The sequence below is a fragment of the Bufo bufo genome, chromosome 2 (assembly GCF_905171765.1).
Source record: "Bufo bufo chromosome 2, aBufBuf1.1, whole genome shotgun sequence".
Lineage (NCBI taxonomy): Eukaryota > Metazoa > Chordata > Amphibia > Anura > Bufonidae > Bufo > Bufo bufo.
The window spans coordinates 470,800,103-470,817,490 of record NC_053390.1 but is presented as its reverse complement, the minus strand read 5'-3'; the positions used below and the strand labels follow the sequence as shown (position 1 = coordinate 470,817,490).

The 17,388-nt window shown below is 42.8% G+C and overlaps 1 protein-coding gene across 16 annotated transcripts in view; it reads right to left on the bottom strand.

The window, feature by feature from the left end:
• PTPRS (protein tyrosine phosphatase receptor type S) overlaps positions 1-17,388 on the bottom strand; it is a 600,160-nt gene that overhangs the window by 410,380 nt on the left and 172,392 nt on the right. For 10 of the 16 annotated variants that reach the window (XM_040417715.1, XM_040417713.1, XM_040417721.1 and 7 more), the window contains exon 6: positions 12,665-12,673. The exons of the other annotated variants lie outside the window; for them this stretch is intronic. In XM_040417715.1, coding sequence (XP_040273649.1) covers positions 12,665-12,673 — 9 coding nt within the window. The remainder of the gene's footprint in view (positions 1-12,664; positions 12,674-17,388) is intronic. 16 annotated transcript variants of the gene reach the window in all.

Genomic DNA, 17,388 nt, shown 5'->3' with positions numbered 1-17,388 from the left:
CGGACCGTATACGGAACGCAAAAAACGGTATGTAAACTGAAAAAAAAAACAGTCGTGTGAAGGAGGCCTTAGGCCTCCTTCACACGAACGTATGGCTTTTATAGTTTTTTGCGGTCCGTTTTTCACGGATCCGTTGTTCAGTTTTTTGTTTCCGTTGTGTTTCCGTTTCTGTTCCATTTTTTCCGTTCCGTTTTTCCGTATGGCATATACAGTATACAGTAATTATTTAGAAAAAATTGGGCTGGGCATAACATTTTCAATAGATGGTTCCGCAAAAACGGAACGGATGCATTTCCGTATGTGTTCCGTTTTTTTTTTTGCGGACCCATTGACTTGAATGGAGCCACGGAACATGATTTGCGGGCAATAATAGGACATGTTCTATCTTTCAACGGAACGGAAAAACAGAAATACGGAAACGGAATGCTTACGGAACACATTCCGTTTTTAATGCGGAACCATTTAAATGAATGGTTCCGTATACGGAACACAAAAAAACAGCCTGTACACTCGCAAAAAAAACGATCGTGTGAACTAGGCCTTAATGTGTGTAGTCACACATCAGTGTTTTAGCACAGTTCGTGGGTCTATTTTGTCCGAGACGCCCATTATAGTCTATGGGTTTGTGAAAACCACGGATGCCATCCGTGTTGCACAGATCATTAAGAAGAGATTCTTAGAAAATGATTTTTCAGGTGTTTAGTGTCAGCAAAAACACGGATGCAACACGGACAGCAAAAAACTGACCCAACATGGATCAATCACACACAGCTTCACGGATGCATTGCTGACCACCTGCTCGCGGATCTGAGCACAGACACGGACGTGTAAATGAGGATTAACTATGGAGCAACTAGTCTTCCCTACCAAATTAGTGAACACTCCATGCTTATCAGATCATATTGATTTACAAGCTCATATGCAAACCAAAATTAGTCCAACACTAAAGGTCGCCTCTAGTATTTTCCCAAAAGAGGAAATCTTTTCTTATCCTTTTATTCCCCGCTCTGGAGCAGCCAGCTTTTCCACCTGGCACAGATAGTATTAGTTTTTGCCAATGTTTCCAGGTGAACAAGTTCAGATCTGGATGCTTTCTGCATGGTGAGGAATGGATGGCTTCGCAAGTGCTTTCTAAGCTTTCTGCTCCTACCCCACTGTCTGCCTGGCAAGTTACAGAATTTCAGCACTTTCTAATGTTAACCCCCTCCCGCATCGGTATATGCTAGGTTTAAAACATCACGTGGGTGCACTTCTTTTATACAATTTCCTGTATTTACAAACTGCTAATATCTCCTACCTAAACTCCACTAATACCTACTTGCTTAATTGGCAATTGGACTTGGGACCCTTCCTATCTGATGACAAAATAACCATATTTACACTTTGAAAAAGAAATCATTTACTGCTGTCAGGTAGCAAGAGGCGAGTTTCAATGTCCTGTTGTGTCCTCGGTCTCTTCACTGTGTTAGAGATGCAGAGCAGAACTGGGTATGACCATGAATATCTTTTGGTATTGCTCAAAACTTGCAAGATTCTGGTGAGAATTCTAGTACATGACATCTAACGTAAAGCATCCCTCTCTACCGAAATCCCTTGCAATGTTTTAATTGCATCTTTGTGACATTCCACTCTCCAGCCCTCTGGACACAGCTGGTGATTTCATTGTGGTTTTACAAAATACAAGAGATCATGAGGGTGGAGGATGTCACTGCTTCACATAGTAACATAGGCTGAAAGAAGACATCTGTCCATCCAGTTCGGCCTGTCATCCTGCAAGTTGATCCAGAGGAAGGCAAAAAAAAACTGTGAGGTAGAATCCAATTTTCCTCACTTTAGGGGAAACAATTCCTTCCCAACTACAGTTACACAAACAGGTACACATGAAAGTTTCTAAAATCCTGGCATCAATGGATAGCATTCTAAGACTCTCTGGAATTCTGGCATCTCTCTGCATCTCCTGATTGATTATGTTCTGCTGGTGAGGCGATTCCTTCTATTAACCCTTTTTTTCTCCTGTCTTAAGCCTCATTCTCACGTCAGTGTTTGGCCTCATGCACACGACCGTAGTTCGGGTCCGCATCAGAGCCACAGTTCTTGCGGCTCGGATGCAGACCCATTCACTTCAATGGGGCCGCAAAAGATGCGGACAACACACCATGTGCTGTCCGCATCCTTCGCTCCGTTCCGAGGCCCCGGCAAAAAAATATAGCATGTCCTTTTCTTGTCCGTTTTGCGGACAAGAATAGGCATGTCTACAATGGGCCGCCCGTTCTGCAAATTGCGGAAGGCACACGGGTGGCTTTCGGTTTTTGCGGATCCGCTGTTTGCGGACTGCAAAAAACGGCACGGTCGTGTGCATGTTTGCCTTAGGGAGCATTCACACGACTGTAAGTGTTTTGCGGTCTGCAAATTGCGGATCCGCAAAACACAGATACCGGTCGTGTGCGTTCCGCATTTTGCGGACCGCACATGGCCGGCGCTATATAGAGAATGCCTATTATTGTTCGCAACCGTGAACAAGAATAGGACATGCTCTATCTTTTTTGCGGGGCCGTTTTTTTTTTGCGGATCCATTGTAATAATGCCTATCCTTGTCCACAAACTAGGAAAAAATAGGACCTGCGGGGCAACGGAATGGACATACTGATGCGGACAGCACAACTGTGTGCTGTCCGCGTTTTTTGCGGACCCATTGAGATGAATGAGTCCACATCCTATCCGCAAAAAAAACGGAACGGACATGGAAACAAACAACGTTCGTGTGCATGAAGCCTTAGGCCTAGTTCACACGAACGTATGGCTTTTATAGTTTTTTGCGGTCCGTTTTTCACGGATCCGTTGTTCTGTTTTTGAGTTCCGTTGTGTTTCCGTTTCCTTTCCGTTTTTCCGTTCTGTTTTTCCGTATGGCATATACAGTATACAGTAATTACATTGAAAAAATTGGGCTGGCCATAACATTTTCAATAGATGGTTCAGAAAAAACGGAACGGATACGGAAGACATACGGATGCATTTCCGTATGTGTTCCGTTTTTTTTGCGGACCCATTGACTTTAATGGAGCCACGGATCGTGATTTACGGCCAAATATAGGACATGTTCTATCTTTCAACGGAACGGAAAAACGGAAACGGAATGCATACGGAACACATTCCGTTTTTTTTGCGGAACCATTGAAATGAATGGTTCCGTATACGGACCGTTTACGGAACACAAAAAAACGGCCCGTACACCCGCAAAAAAAACGTTCGTGTGAACTAGGCCTTACACATACATGTGTTGTACGTGATCTCCGCAGACAGCACACGTCCCCATTCATTTGTATTCACACATCAGTGTTTTAGCACGGTCCGTGGGTCCGTGTTTTCAGCACAGATGCATGTCCTATCTTGGTCCGTGTTCCAGGATCCCTCACACCCATTATAGTCTATGGGTCCGTAAAAACCACGGATGCCATCCGTGTTGCATCCGTGTTTCACGGATCATTAAGAAGAGATGCTTTGAAAATAATTTTTTAGCTGTTCAGTGTCAGTGAAACACGGACAGCAAAAAACTGACACACGGACCAAACACAAATCCTTCACGGACAGTTTCATGGATGCATCACTGACCACTTGCTCACGGATTTGAGCACGGACACGGACGTGTGAATGAGCCTTTACTAGTTTTCCCCATCTTTCTCACCATTTTTTCCTCTTGTTCCTTCTGGTTTTCTTTGTTGCTCAAATGAATGTTCATTAGGTACTCTTGCACTATTATAGGGCCCTTTTGCCTCACTCAGAAGATCAATTTGTTTACAATTTGTGTAATTCCTTCTTTAAATCCAATGTGCTGCTGGCAGTATTAATTATTATAATGAAAATGCAAAATAAAAGTAAAACAAAAAAAAAAGCATAGTCCATGATAAAGAGAGTCCACTAACAGCTGGGGGTAACCAGTCAGATGCAGCACGAAAGCTAAATCAGTCGCCTAGAAAGGGTACATAGTAATTCTGTGCAAATAATTTACCAGTATATGAGCAATACAGCACTTTACTTTTTCAACTTAACAAAATAAAAATGCTAAAAATAATTTTAAAGGCTTCACATATTTAGCTTGCTTTAATGGCATTGATGGCTGAAGAGCTATAGTTCTCAAAGGAGACTGGTGGTGAGCAGGAATTTTCCACTAATAAGGCCTCATGCACACGACCGTTGTGTGCATCCGCGACCATTGTTCCGTTTTCAGTTTTTTCGGAAAATGCACCGTTTTGCAGCCGCATCCGTGATCCGTGTTTCCTGTCCGTCAAAAAAATATGACCTGTCCTATTTTTTTGCCGGACAACGGTTCACGGACCCATTCAAGTCAATGGGTCCGTGAAAAAACACGGATGCACACAAGATTGCCATCCGCGTCCGTCATCCTTGTCCGTAGGCTACTTTAACAGACGGATCCACTGATCCGTCAGCATACAAGCTTTTTAGATCTGATTTTTCACTTCGTGAAAACTCAGATCCGACAGTATATTCTAACACAGAGGCGTTCCTCCCCCACCTAATTAAAATGACCGACCCCCCATCATTGGTGGCAGCGGAGAGTTCCGATCGGAGTCCCAGTTTAATCGCTGGGGCTCCGATCGGTTACCATGGCAGCCAAGACGCTACTGCAGTCCTAGCTGCCATGGTTACTTAGCAATTTTAGAAGCATTATACTTACCTGCGATGTCTGTGACCGGCCGGGCGCTCCTCCTACTGATAAGTGAAGGGTCTATGCGGTGCATTGCTTATAGCACAGACCTTTCACTTACCAGTAGGAGGAGCGCCCGTCCGGTCACAGACATCGCAGGTAAGTATAATGCTTCTAAAATTGCTAAGTAACCATGGCAGCCAGGACTGCAGTAGCCACCAATGTGTTAAATATAAGGGAGGGAGGGGGGGCCGGCCGCACTGGCCACCAATGTGTTAAATACAAGGGAGGGAGGGGGGGCCGGCCGCACTGGCCACCAATGTGTTAAATACAAGGGAGGGAGGGGGGGCCGGCCGCACTGGCCACCAATGAGTTAAATACAGGGGGGGGGAGGGAGGGGGGGTCTGCCCCCTGCTGCCTGACAGCACCTGCCAGGCAGCAGGGGGAAGTCATGTACACAGTTCTTTTAGTATATTCTAACCTGAAGCGCCCCCATCACCATGGGAACGCCTCTGTGTTAGAATATACTGTCGGATCCGAGTTTCACGATCTAACTCAAATCTGATGGTATATTCTAACATAGAGGCGTTCTCATGGTGATGGGGACGCTTCAAGTTAAAATATACCATCGGATTGGAGAAAACTCCGAAAGTCAATGGGGACGGATCCGTTTGCAATTGCACCATATTGTGTCAACGTCAAACGGATCCGTCCCAATTGACTTGCATTGTAAGTCAGGACGGATCCGTTTGGCTCCGCACGGCCAGGCGGACACCAAAACAACTTTTTTTTTCATGTCCGTGGATCCTCCAAAAATCAAGGAAGACCCACGGACGAAAAAACGGTCACAGATCACGGAACAACGGAAATCCGTTTTGCGGACCGCAAAAAAAAACGTCCGTGTGCATGAGGCCTAAACCACATGACAACATTACTATAGACTACACAGTATAATCTACTAGCTGTCAGAACTAAAAACAGCAAAACAATTGAAAACATTAGACATTTTTTAAAGAGTAAGTGCCCAATGCCAAAACCTTTGAAATGTCATGGTGACATGTCAAAGGTTTTTATTGGTGGGGATCAGAGTGCTCATTGCTAAAATCAGTCTCTCCTCACCGCTAAAGACAAAATGGCCTCACAGACCTTTTATTGAGCATGTCTTCTGCTTCTACAGAAAGTATGTATGTATATTACACAGGCAGCTGTAGAAAATCCAACAGATTGCTCGTTCTCCAGTGCCCCTCTGACCTCTTGTGAATGACCTATTAAAGGAAATGTGTCACTAAAAATGTTTTCTGCCAGTTAAAAACAGATAGTGACACATATCCTATTTTTCTAATCAGTTTTTATTTTCTGATTGCAGATTTATTTATTCTGTTTCCTGAACACTGTTCTTAACAGCCTTTAGAAAGCTTTAAGAAAATTGCTTTACAGCAACCCCATGGTCCATACACACAATGAACAGATGGGGACCCTATTGACTTATATGGGAGAGTTTTCTAGGCATGCTCTGTGACCTGTGCAGAGGTCATTGTACAAGGAAAGAATAGATAAGCTGTGACAATCACCTATTGTGAATGGTGGATCCTGCCTGTACTGATATCACCCCTGTGTACAGATAAGCAGGAAAACTGCAGTAAGGTGATCTGTACAGACCAAGAAGTGGTGCCTAATTAGGTTTAGTGGCCATTCTGAAAACTGCAGGATTTTATATTTTTTGTTTAAAGGGAACCTGTCAGCAACTTTATGCTGCCCATACTAACGGCGGCATAAAGTAGAGACAGGTGAGTTGATTTCAGCGGTCTGTCATTTAAAAGTTAAAAGTAAGTGGTTGCCGAGAACCAACATCACAATCATTGCAGACTGGGCCTGGAAAAGAGTCACAGCCACCTGAGAAGAGTCCTGGTTATTCATGAATTCCTGCTCTCCCTGTCCACCTGCTGATGACTGACAGGCTTCTACCTAGTTTTCTCCCTTTCTCTCTAGGAGAGAACTGCCAATCATCAGCAGATGGGCGGGGAGCACAGTAGATTATGAATAACCATGACTCTTCTCAAGTAGATTTGACTCTTTTCAAGGTCTATGCTGTAATGATTATAATGCTGGTTCTCAGCAACCACTTACTTACTTTTAGCTCATGAATGACACACCGCTGAAATCAGCATTTCTGCCACTATTTTATTCTGCCCTCAGTGAGGTCAGCATAAAGTTGATGACAGGTTCCCTTTAAAAATTGATATTGACATGGAAAATTAAAAATAACATCACCAACAATTCTTAAAAAATATGTTAAACATAAAAACATGATTTAAACAATAGGTCATTTTCTGATGACACATTTCCTTTAAGCTGATTTATGACCAACTTAGGCTACTTTCACGAATAATGCAAACGCTTGTATCCATTAATAACGGATCAGTTTGCATTATTCATTAAAAAAAAAAGTCGAAGTCAAAACGGATCCGTCTTGACTTACATTGAAAGTCAATGGGGGACGGATCAGTTTTCAATTGCACCATTTGTGTCAGTGAAAAACGGATCCGTCCCCATTGACTTACATTGTAAGTATAGACAGATCTGTTAAGCTCTGCACAGTCAGACGGTCACAAAAACGCTGCAAGCTGCGTTTTAGTGACCGTCAAAAAAGCGCATCGGAGACCAAACGCAGCCAAATTGATGCATTCTGAATGGATCCTTATCCATTCAGAATGCATTGGGGCTTAACTGATCCGTTTTGGGCCACTTGTGACAGCCCTGAAACGGATCTCACAAGCGAACCCAGACACATCAGTGTGAAAGTAGCCTTAGTTAAACTTTGATTCATTCATAAATCAGCTTAAAGAGGTTTTCCAGGTTCATAGCTGAACCCGGACATACCCGCATTTTCACTCCCCCCGGCCTCTGTGAAATGAGCCCAGAATCGCACAGGGCAAGAGCTTGTTTGTTTACTTTGGCACACTGCTAGGCGGAGGCTTCCACCCAGCAGGCTCTGATGGGCCGGCTTTAGAGCTGCCCTACCTCTTTTACGGGCTAGGGTAGTGCTAAAGCCCACCTATCAGTGCCAGTGACGTCCCGGGCTCACTGCTGGGCAGAAGCCTCCTCCTGTCAGTCCCTATGGAAAGACCAGTACGTCACCGGAACTCCATAAAATGCCTTTGCCCTGCGGGATTCAGCGCAGGGCAAAGGCATTTTAGTGGAGCTGCCTGGGTGAAAATATGGGTATGTCCTCTTAAATAGATCAATAGCTTTCAGCTGTCAATTAACTACATGGAGAGCATTCATCTAAATAGATACCACATAATACTAAATATCCCCAAAAAAGCAGTGGGCCACATCAGTCACGGACGTATCGAGACATACAGACGTCCCGCCCCTAGGACGGAACTCAATACCGGAAAAGAATAACGCTAGTGTGAAAGTACCCTAAGGAGTGCTTCGCTTCTGTCCCTATATTGGTGCAGCCGGATGTTTCACAACCTTTCATTGTGGAAGTGGACGCGTCTGAGGTGGGGGTAGGAGCATTTTTATCGCAGGGCACATCACCAGGTAAATGGCGTCCATGTCCCTTTTTCACAAAAAAACAACAACTCTGCCACAGAGAGAAATTACGATGTGGGTAACAGAGAGTTGCTGGCCATTAAGTTGGCTTTTGAGGAATGGCATAATTGGTTTGAAGAGGCGATTCATCCAATCACTGTGTTCACTGATCGCAAAAATCTGGCCTACCTGAAGTCACCTAAACGACTGAACCTGAGGCAGGCTAGATGGTCGTTGTTTTTTACCAGATTCAATTTCACTGTCACTTATCGTCCAGGGGTTAAGCACGTCAAGGCCGGATGCCTTGTCACATAGTTTTCCTGGAGGTAGTGATTTAGAAAATCCGAGTCCTATACTGGCGGAAGGGGTGGTGATATCTGCTCTATACCCTGACCTAGAAGTGAAAGTATTAGAGGCTCAGGGAGACACACAAGATTCTTGCCCCTCTAGGGAATTGTTTGTGCCAGCAGAATTGCGGCACAAGGTGTTTAAGGAACATCACTGCACGGTTCTTACGGGACACCCTGGGAGTAGATCCACTGCCGACCTCATCTCTCGTAGATTCTGGTGGCCGGGGTTGCGCAAGTGTGTTGAGGACTATGTATTGGCCTGTGGTACATGTGGACACGCTAAGGTGACACATACTCGGCCTTCCGGATCTCTACTTCCGTTACCCATCTCGTCCAGACCATGGACCTACTTATCTATGGCTTTTATCACGGATCTGCCTAATTCGTCAGGAAAGACAGTTATTCTGGTGGATGTTGATCGTTTTAGTAAAATGGTGCATTTTATTGCATTACCTGGCCTACCTAATGCAAAAACACTTGCACAAATGTTTGTTGACAACATTCTGAAACTTCATGGCATTCCCTCTGACGTGGTCTCAGATCGGGGGACTCAGTTTGTGTCCAGATTCTGGAAGGCATTCTGTACTAGGCTGGAGGTACAACTGCCTTTTTCTTCGGCTTTTCATCCTTAGTCGAACGGACAGACGGAGCACACTAATCAGTCTGGAGACTTACTTAAGATGTTTTCTCTCTGAGAACAAGGAGGAGTGGTCCTCATTTTTGTCCCTGGCAGAGTTTGCCATAAATAATCGTGGACAAGAGTCCACTAGGAAGTCGCCGTTTTTTGGGGCATATGGGTTTTACTCACAGTTTGGCACATTTTCTGGTTCAGATACTTCTGGTATCCCCGAGAATGAACATTTTTCGTCGTCATTATCATCCATATGGCGGAGAATTCAAAATAACTTGATGTATATGGGCAACAAGTAAAAACACGTGGCTGACAGGAAACGTATGAATGGTCCGGACCTAAGAGCGGGTGATTTTGTGTGACTGTCCACAAAAAATATTAAGTTGAAGGGACCTTTTTGGAAGTTGGGTCCAAGATTTATTGGTCCATATAAGATCAGTGCCATTAATAATCCTGTAGCTTTTCGTTTGGAACTTCCTCGGGCTATAAAAATACATAATGTTTTTCATAAATCTTTGTTGAAGAGATATGTGGAACCTTTGGAGCTGTATTCTTTGCCACCCGCTCCTGTCATGGTAGATAGTAGTTTGGAATTCAAGATTACCAAGATTATTGATTCTCGTGTCCTTCGTAGATCTCTTCAGTATCTTGTTCACTGGAAGGGTTATGGAGGAAAGGATGTGGATACCGGCATCTGACATGAATGCCAGTCTTTTGGTGAAAGCTTTTCACAGGTCTCACCTGGATAAGGTTGGTCCTGGGTGCCCGGAGGTCAACCGTAAAAGGGGGAAATACTGTCACGGACGTACCGATACATACGGACGCTTCCACCCAGCAGGCTCTGATGGGCCGGCTTTAGAGCTGCCCTACCTGTTTTACAGGCTAGGGTAGTGCTAAAGTCTGCCTATCAGTGCCGGTGACGTCACCGGGCTCACTGCTGGGCAGAAGCCTCCTCCTGGCAGTCCCCTATGGAAAGCCCAGTACGTCAACGGAACTCCATAAAATGCCTTTGCCCTGCGGGATTCAGCGCAGGGCAAAGGCATTTTAGTGGGGCTGCCTGGGTGAAAATATGGGTATGTCCTCTTAAATTGATCAATAGATTTGAGCTGTCAATTAACTACATGGAGAGCATTCATCTAAATAGACACCACATAATACTAAATATCCCCAAAAAAGCAGTGGGCCACATCTGTCACGGACGTATCGAGACATAAGGACGTCCCCGCGACAGTGGATGACAGAAGATCTGCGAGACTCGCAACACGTGCTTTGATCTGACAGGTTTCCTTGTGGATCAATAGACGTCTGTGTTGTTTCTGATACTGGCTACACCTCTAACCTCCAGGTGTTGCTATTGTGGTCATTTAACTTTCCTTATTTATAGTTGCTTCTCCCACAATGCTGTGCGGTTTATAGCTTTAGTGGGATCCGTGGTCTGCTGGTGTTTGGTTTTCTGCTGAGTTCCTGTTGCTACCATAGCAACTGGAAAGTTAAGCGTTTCCTTTCCCTTTTGCATTTTGTTTTGGTTTATCTGTTAGTTGTTTTTCCCCTGCCCTTTGTTGTAGGCCTGAGGAGGACTCCTGGTCATCCTTCCTTTCTGGAGGAACAGGTAGTCTCAGTCCTGTCACTATCGCCATAGGATGAGTTAGGACTCTAGGTACCCCTTTGTATGAACTGACCTACCTTTGGGGTCTATTCATACTGATAGCCAGTCAGGACTGTGACTAGGGATTTGATTAGGAGGTGTCCTTCTTTTTTCCCTTGCTTTCAGGCCTTGTTCATTGTTCCCTCTCCTTCTTCGTCCGCTGGTCATTGTGGTCATTTAACTTTCCTTATTTATAGTTGCTTCTCCCACAATGCTGTGCGGTTTATAGCTTCAGTGGTATCCGTTGTCTGCTGGTGTTTGGTTCTCTGCTGAGTTCCTATTGCTACCATAGCAACTGGAAAGTTAAGCGTTTCCTTTCCCTTTTGCATTTTGTTTTGGTTTATCTGTTAGTTGTTTTTCCCCTGCCCTTTGTTGTAGGCCTGAGGGGGACTCCTGGTCATCCTTTTCTGGAGGAACAGGTAGTCTCAGTCCTGTCACTATCGCCATAGGATGAGTTAGGACTCTAGGTACCCCTTCGTATGAACTGACCTACCTTTGGGGTCTATTCATACTGATAGCCAGTCAGGACTGTGACTAGGGATTTGATTAGGAGGTGTCCTTCTTTCTTCCCTTGCTTTCAGGCCTTGTTCATTGTTCCCTCTCCTTCCTCGTCCGGTGTGGTGTCTCCCTCCCACACACGGGCGTGACAACATCTTCCCTGAAGAGTCAAACCATGACCACCACAGGGCTTTAACTACACTGATGCTAATGTATTAAACTGAAACTTTCTCAATGAAAATGCAATGCAATCTGCAGGCATTATGATACAGAGCAGAATTATCTAAGCTGATTGTTATATAGTATAGTAAGAAAAGATTCACTTTCAACTTGCAATTTATGCATTTAAATCCCTGCACCTTCTATCCTTAGTAGGCCAATGTGGGTGATCCTATTCAGTGAGTGGCAGCCTTCCCTTTATGTGCATACAAAAATAGCTGTCAATCAGTGTGCAGGACCGCCCGTTGAACTCTTATGTCACCCTAGCTTAAATGGAAACACAAAGTACCTTAACAAAAGTATATCAATAATAAGTTTTCTTTTAGACAACCGTTATAATAAATAGCAGTTATGTTCTAACTTGTGACAGCTATACGGGATAGTGAGTACTAGAAGACAATCAGCATGAGGCAGCGTGGGAAAAGACAAAATAAAACAGGGATATGCAGAAACATTCTGTAGTGGGAGCATTGAACTGGCAGTCTTTCAAACCCCCACCCTCCTCACATTTCAGTGATGACAGCTGCTGTGGACAGACTTACAGAGCCTGCCAGTCAAGTACAAAGAGTATTTATATTTTATACAAATATAAACCCCAAGTATTAGTTGTAACCCTTTTAACTTGAAGGTACATTATTTTGTCCTCAACTGGTTTTCCAGGGGTCAAATACTAATGCAAGACTACATGTATTGTTTTTACAACTCAGGTCCATTAATTGGAATCCTTACAACATTTTTGGTGACACGTGTGACAGTGGTTTTTAAATCTAGCTAATATTTTTTAACTCACATTGAAAAAAGGGGTTAGAAAGCAAAGTAGAAGTTATACTACTTAATTATGAAATCTCCCATCCCAAACAAGAGGAAGAAATTTCACCAATATGTGGCAATGTTTTCTACACAATTCAGTAAATGGGCAATTTCAGAGTTAATAGGGGAAGGAGTAGATCAACACGTGTTAAGTGTTATTATGTTAGTTAGAAGGGGTTGTCTTGCTTTTGTAGTGCAGCCATTTAGGGTGTTAGTATTGTAGGCAAAGCATGCATTGTCAAAGCTTGTTAGAATTAGTTCAGGGCGTATTTGCTTTAGTTGGGTCTATGGTTTATTTACCAACTTACCAAAAGTTTCTGTTAAAAAAGAGTGAAACAAAGGAAAAGAAAAAAAAGTTAACCATTTATTACTGTGTTAAGACACAACAAATGTAACAATACCATATGAATAACATTATACTCTAAATTGTACTTTAAATTCTCATATTATATATTGAAGCAGTTATTTTATCATCGAGGTTATAAACATGAATTTCATCTCTTTAGCCAAAGGAGCTCCACAAAACACAGAAACTATTAAAATTAAACACTTAGCGACTGAATTTTATCAGTAAGTTAACAAAAGGTTAATAATAATTAATAGCAGTTTCTCCTAGGCATGAATGCCAGGCATTAAAAATATCATCCAGATATACACTTAACTATACTAATAATTCAATAGAATACATTGGGAGATTTATGATAGTGTCTTGTTACCCATAGCAGTCAATCACAGCACAGCTTTCATTCTTTGCAGTACTCTGTGTTGTGATTGGGGCCTACAGAGTTTTTTAGTGCTGATTTTGGCACATTTCTACATCAGAATCAGCACAATAAAATGACTACAAACTGCCTTCCATTCACTTAAACGGGAAGCAGCATTTGGGCCACTTACTTTAACCAAGCCATTAAAACTAATATCTGTATCGAACAGCTCTGTTCTCAGGTCTGTCCTAGAATGTGAGCAGGACTGGTTCCCACCACTTGCAAAGCTGCGTTGGGGAGGTTTGGGGGGTGGGCCTCACTACACTGCTCTACAATAGATGGTAATGATGTGATACTGCCTACAATATACCACCACAGCTGAGCAGGCTGACAGGAAAACTCATCAATATGTGGTATATGTAATTGCCAGAGCGTAGTACATGGTGAGGCCCCACATCCTCACAGCCCTAGGCAGCTCTGCAAGTGGAGGCAACCAGTGCTGCACAGGTTGCTGGTGGCCATTTTAAATCATTCCTCCTTTAATACACAGGACACGCCATAGAGTAGTCAAATTCAAATACATGACCCAGGATTTTGCTAAGGGTATCTGTCATCATTTTATACTGCCCTCAGTAAGGGTAGCATTCAACTGGAGACGGATTCCCTTTTAAACCACCAATTGTATTTTATAGTGTACATGTATACGCACGCAATAAGTTTACTTTAATCTGGCATGCAGTGACAATGGAGATTTGTAACGTAGGGTGAAGAAGGAATAAAGGCGCATTGTGCTATATAGCCAACAGGAGGGAATGTCACAGCACAGTGCTAAGTAATATGATCATTTGGAGGAGGAAAGAATCCTACAACACAGCAAAGGAGCAAAATCTACAGACTAAGAGGAGAAACTAGAGCAAGCGGTCTTAAACGGGAAAGAGCAAAGTGACTACTACACAACCATCTCACAAAATGGCAAAAAATCACTACAGATAGAACGACTTCCTTTCACTGTGGAGGAATACACTGGAATAGTTACTTCTAGGACATTATGAAGCAGTAAGGCCAATTATTATTGCTTTGTAGAATCGGGTAAAAGTCAGGTACTACAGCAGCAGATAATACAGATAGCTGGATAAAGTGATCTACTGTAGTGTGCTCTTAAGTAAGGTCTGAGACCCCTCGTAAGATTTTTATTATGAAGGCCATAACGTTGCCCAAATTCAGGTGGCTGCTTGTGCCAGGTAATAACAATGCTGGTTATTAGCGGTAATGGCCAATGCAGATACTGTGTATGAAGTATTGGCTTTTGCATAACTGTATCCAACAGAAAAGGATGCAGTTATGATACAGCCACACGTGGCAATTATACTGTAGCAGAACGGTGTCAGGAAATCTCGTGACAAAAGCCATTGAAAAAGTCAATTAACATATTCTTGCTATTGTTTACTTAAAGTGTTAACCATCAAGTTTAGCTCGGCTGCAGCTGTACAATCGGAGCAAAATGTATGAGATTGTAAAACATTTCTGCAACAGAATCTGCACATAATTTGACCTGCAATGTGGATTTAAAAAATGCAGCATATTAAATTTATGTTGCAGATTTAACCCTTTACAAAGCAGAATGTGAAATCCATTTCAAACCTGCAACCAAATCATACATGAACTCAGGAAGACTTTACCATGCATTCATTGCAGATTTTCCGCAACAAAATACATCCCACATGGACTTACCCTTATAGTCATGTTAATTGGCGCAGAATCTGAATAAGTAAATGTTACAAACCCAGGTACTCAGTCATTACCCCTAGGTATATAATATTTAGATGGCAGCTCTGAAGACAAAACTTGTTACTTTACAGTAACATTATAGAATAACAAATAGGTGCCAGGAAAGAGGGAAGATACTTGATGCCAGATTAAAGGGAACATGATGTACGTCACCAGGAAAAAGTGAGATGGTACAGTAAGTAAGTAGATGCCCACACTTAAAGCCTACTTGCGCCTTCAAACCTGCTTTATTGATGTACAACATGTCCCAAAATTAATACAACTGGAAATGACAAATCTACCCTGGAAGACACTGATATCATGGATAGCTAGTTGCATTATGCTAACACAAAATGACTGTGTATAACATACTTGATTAGAAAATCCCGCTTTCTTTTGCCATTTAGATAAGTATTGCAATTACTTTTTTGAAGACATAATGCTAATCCACCAGCAATGTTCCAGTAGTATACATTGTTTCAGACCAACTCAGTTTCATGCATACATTTTGAGGCCTAATGTTATAGGCAGCTGCGTCAAGTGATCCCCATTCTGACTACCAGTCACAGATCAGTCTCCCTTGTTGTGTCCCTGACTTCACCTGAACTACAGGAATACATCTACCAAATCCCCCCTGGAAACTCTCTGGCTGTTCCCCTCTCCTAATGTATAGAGAGCTGCTAAAGATATCATGTATGTCTTGTCTAAGAGACCAGGAGTGCTGTTATGTATATATTAGCCAGACAGTTAGAAAAGTACCCTGATTCAAACTGCCTGCCCATTCTATCTGGGTGTGATGTATGCAGCATCTCCAGTGTACTCTTATGGAATGCAGTTTCACACTGCTTTCCATTCCCTCCTGCTTGTAAGAGCTGACAGGGACAAATCTATCACCAGCAGGTGTCAGGAAAGACAGACTGAAGCTCCATCACATAAGATAAACTGAGATTCTGCAGCATGAGTTATATGTGACAAATCAATCAGTTGCTGTTGCTGTTCTTATGTAGGACTCAGATCACAGCAGGACCAGTGTGGTGAGACTCTGTCGCTGCAAAATAATGCATAATAGGAAATTCAGGCTGTGTTAGAGGAATCATATGAGAGGGGAAGAAGGAGCCAAGATGCCACACGAGCCATCAATGTTGGATCAGCTAAAACAGGTATATACACGTCATACAGAACAGACTCTGCATTAATGCTTAATAATAGCCTATGCTGCAATATATAGGCAAGAAAACATTGTATTACTGGGGTGCTTAAAAACTGTGTACCCCATACAGCAAGTTGTATTGAAAAGATAGAGCTGTCCATTATTTGCACATTGTGACGATAATTTATTAAACAAAAAATACATATTGACCAAATTTCTACTACAGTTTTAAGGGAAGTAAGTTTATTTGCCTTTTGAACTTGACATAATTATACAAACAAATAATCTGTGAACTGTTATACAAAACCTACAGGATGGCTACCAACCATCTTCCAATCATGCAATATTTTGTACGGGAAAATCTATACTTATATTTTATACCTAAATAATCTTTTAACCTCCTCCAGTTCTGTGCAATTACAATGTTGTGCAGTGGCTTAATATTGATGACCTTTGGATAGGTCATCAATATCAGATCGGTGGGGGACCGACTCCCGGCACCCCCACTGATCAGCTGTTTGAAGGGGTACCTGCCCACCCTCGAGCACTGCTTGCTCTTTAAAGCCTTACCTGAGTGCCATCATCTTTGTAGTAGCAGTGGAGTGTAATTATAACTGCTTGTCCTGCTGACCTAATATTGATGACCTATCCTGAAGATAGATAATCAGTATTGAGCCACTGCTTAACTCCTTTGAGTTTAACCCCTAACCGACCACTACAGTACATGTACAGAGGAGGGCGGGTCTTTAAAGATGACACTTGCTTCTGAGCAGTGCAGGTGCCATAGCCGCTGAGTTTCTGCTGTTTCACACAGCAGTCACCTGGAGCTAATGTCTGTGGTTGGCGATCATGCCAATCTCAAACATTTAACGGGCAGTCTTCCTCCGGAGCTCCGTGCTCCCAGGGCCCAAAAGGCTTCCCCGTACATTGATCAGAGGAGCTGTTCGTTCCTGTGATAACCCGGTCCCTAACAGTGATGGCATTCCTGCCTGTGCCTGCAAGAAATAATGACATTAAACATTTGCATTCAATATTGTCACCTGTTTGCATGGTAAACCATACTTTCTGGCTGGTACTGCACCTGCACAAAAACATATGAGCATTGCACATATACATGTTCCACATACATTAGTTCCACCTTGGGAGAAATATTAATTAAGGAAAAACAGAAGGAAAGCATATACCACATGCGGTTGGTAAAGCTGCAAAAACCAAAAGTGATAAAATTAGGTTAACATCACATCTGCCTTTCCCCCTCACATCCTAGTGTACTTTTACCCATATCTCCCCAAAGAAGGCTTTTTTCACCTCAGAACTGTTAAAATTTCAAGAAAACAAGTTAACATGTTAAAAAAGTGTTAACAATATACGCAGCATTTAAAATGATAATGACAGGTTATTCATAATAAAT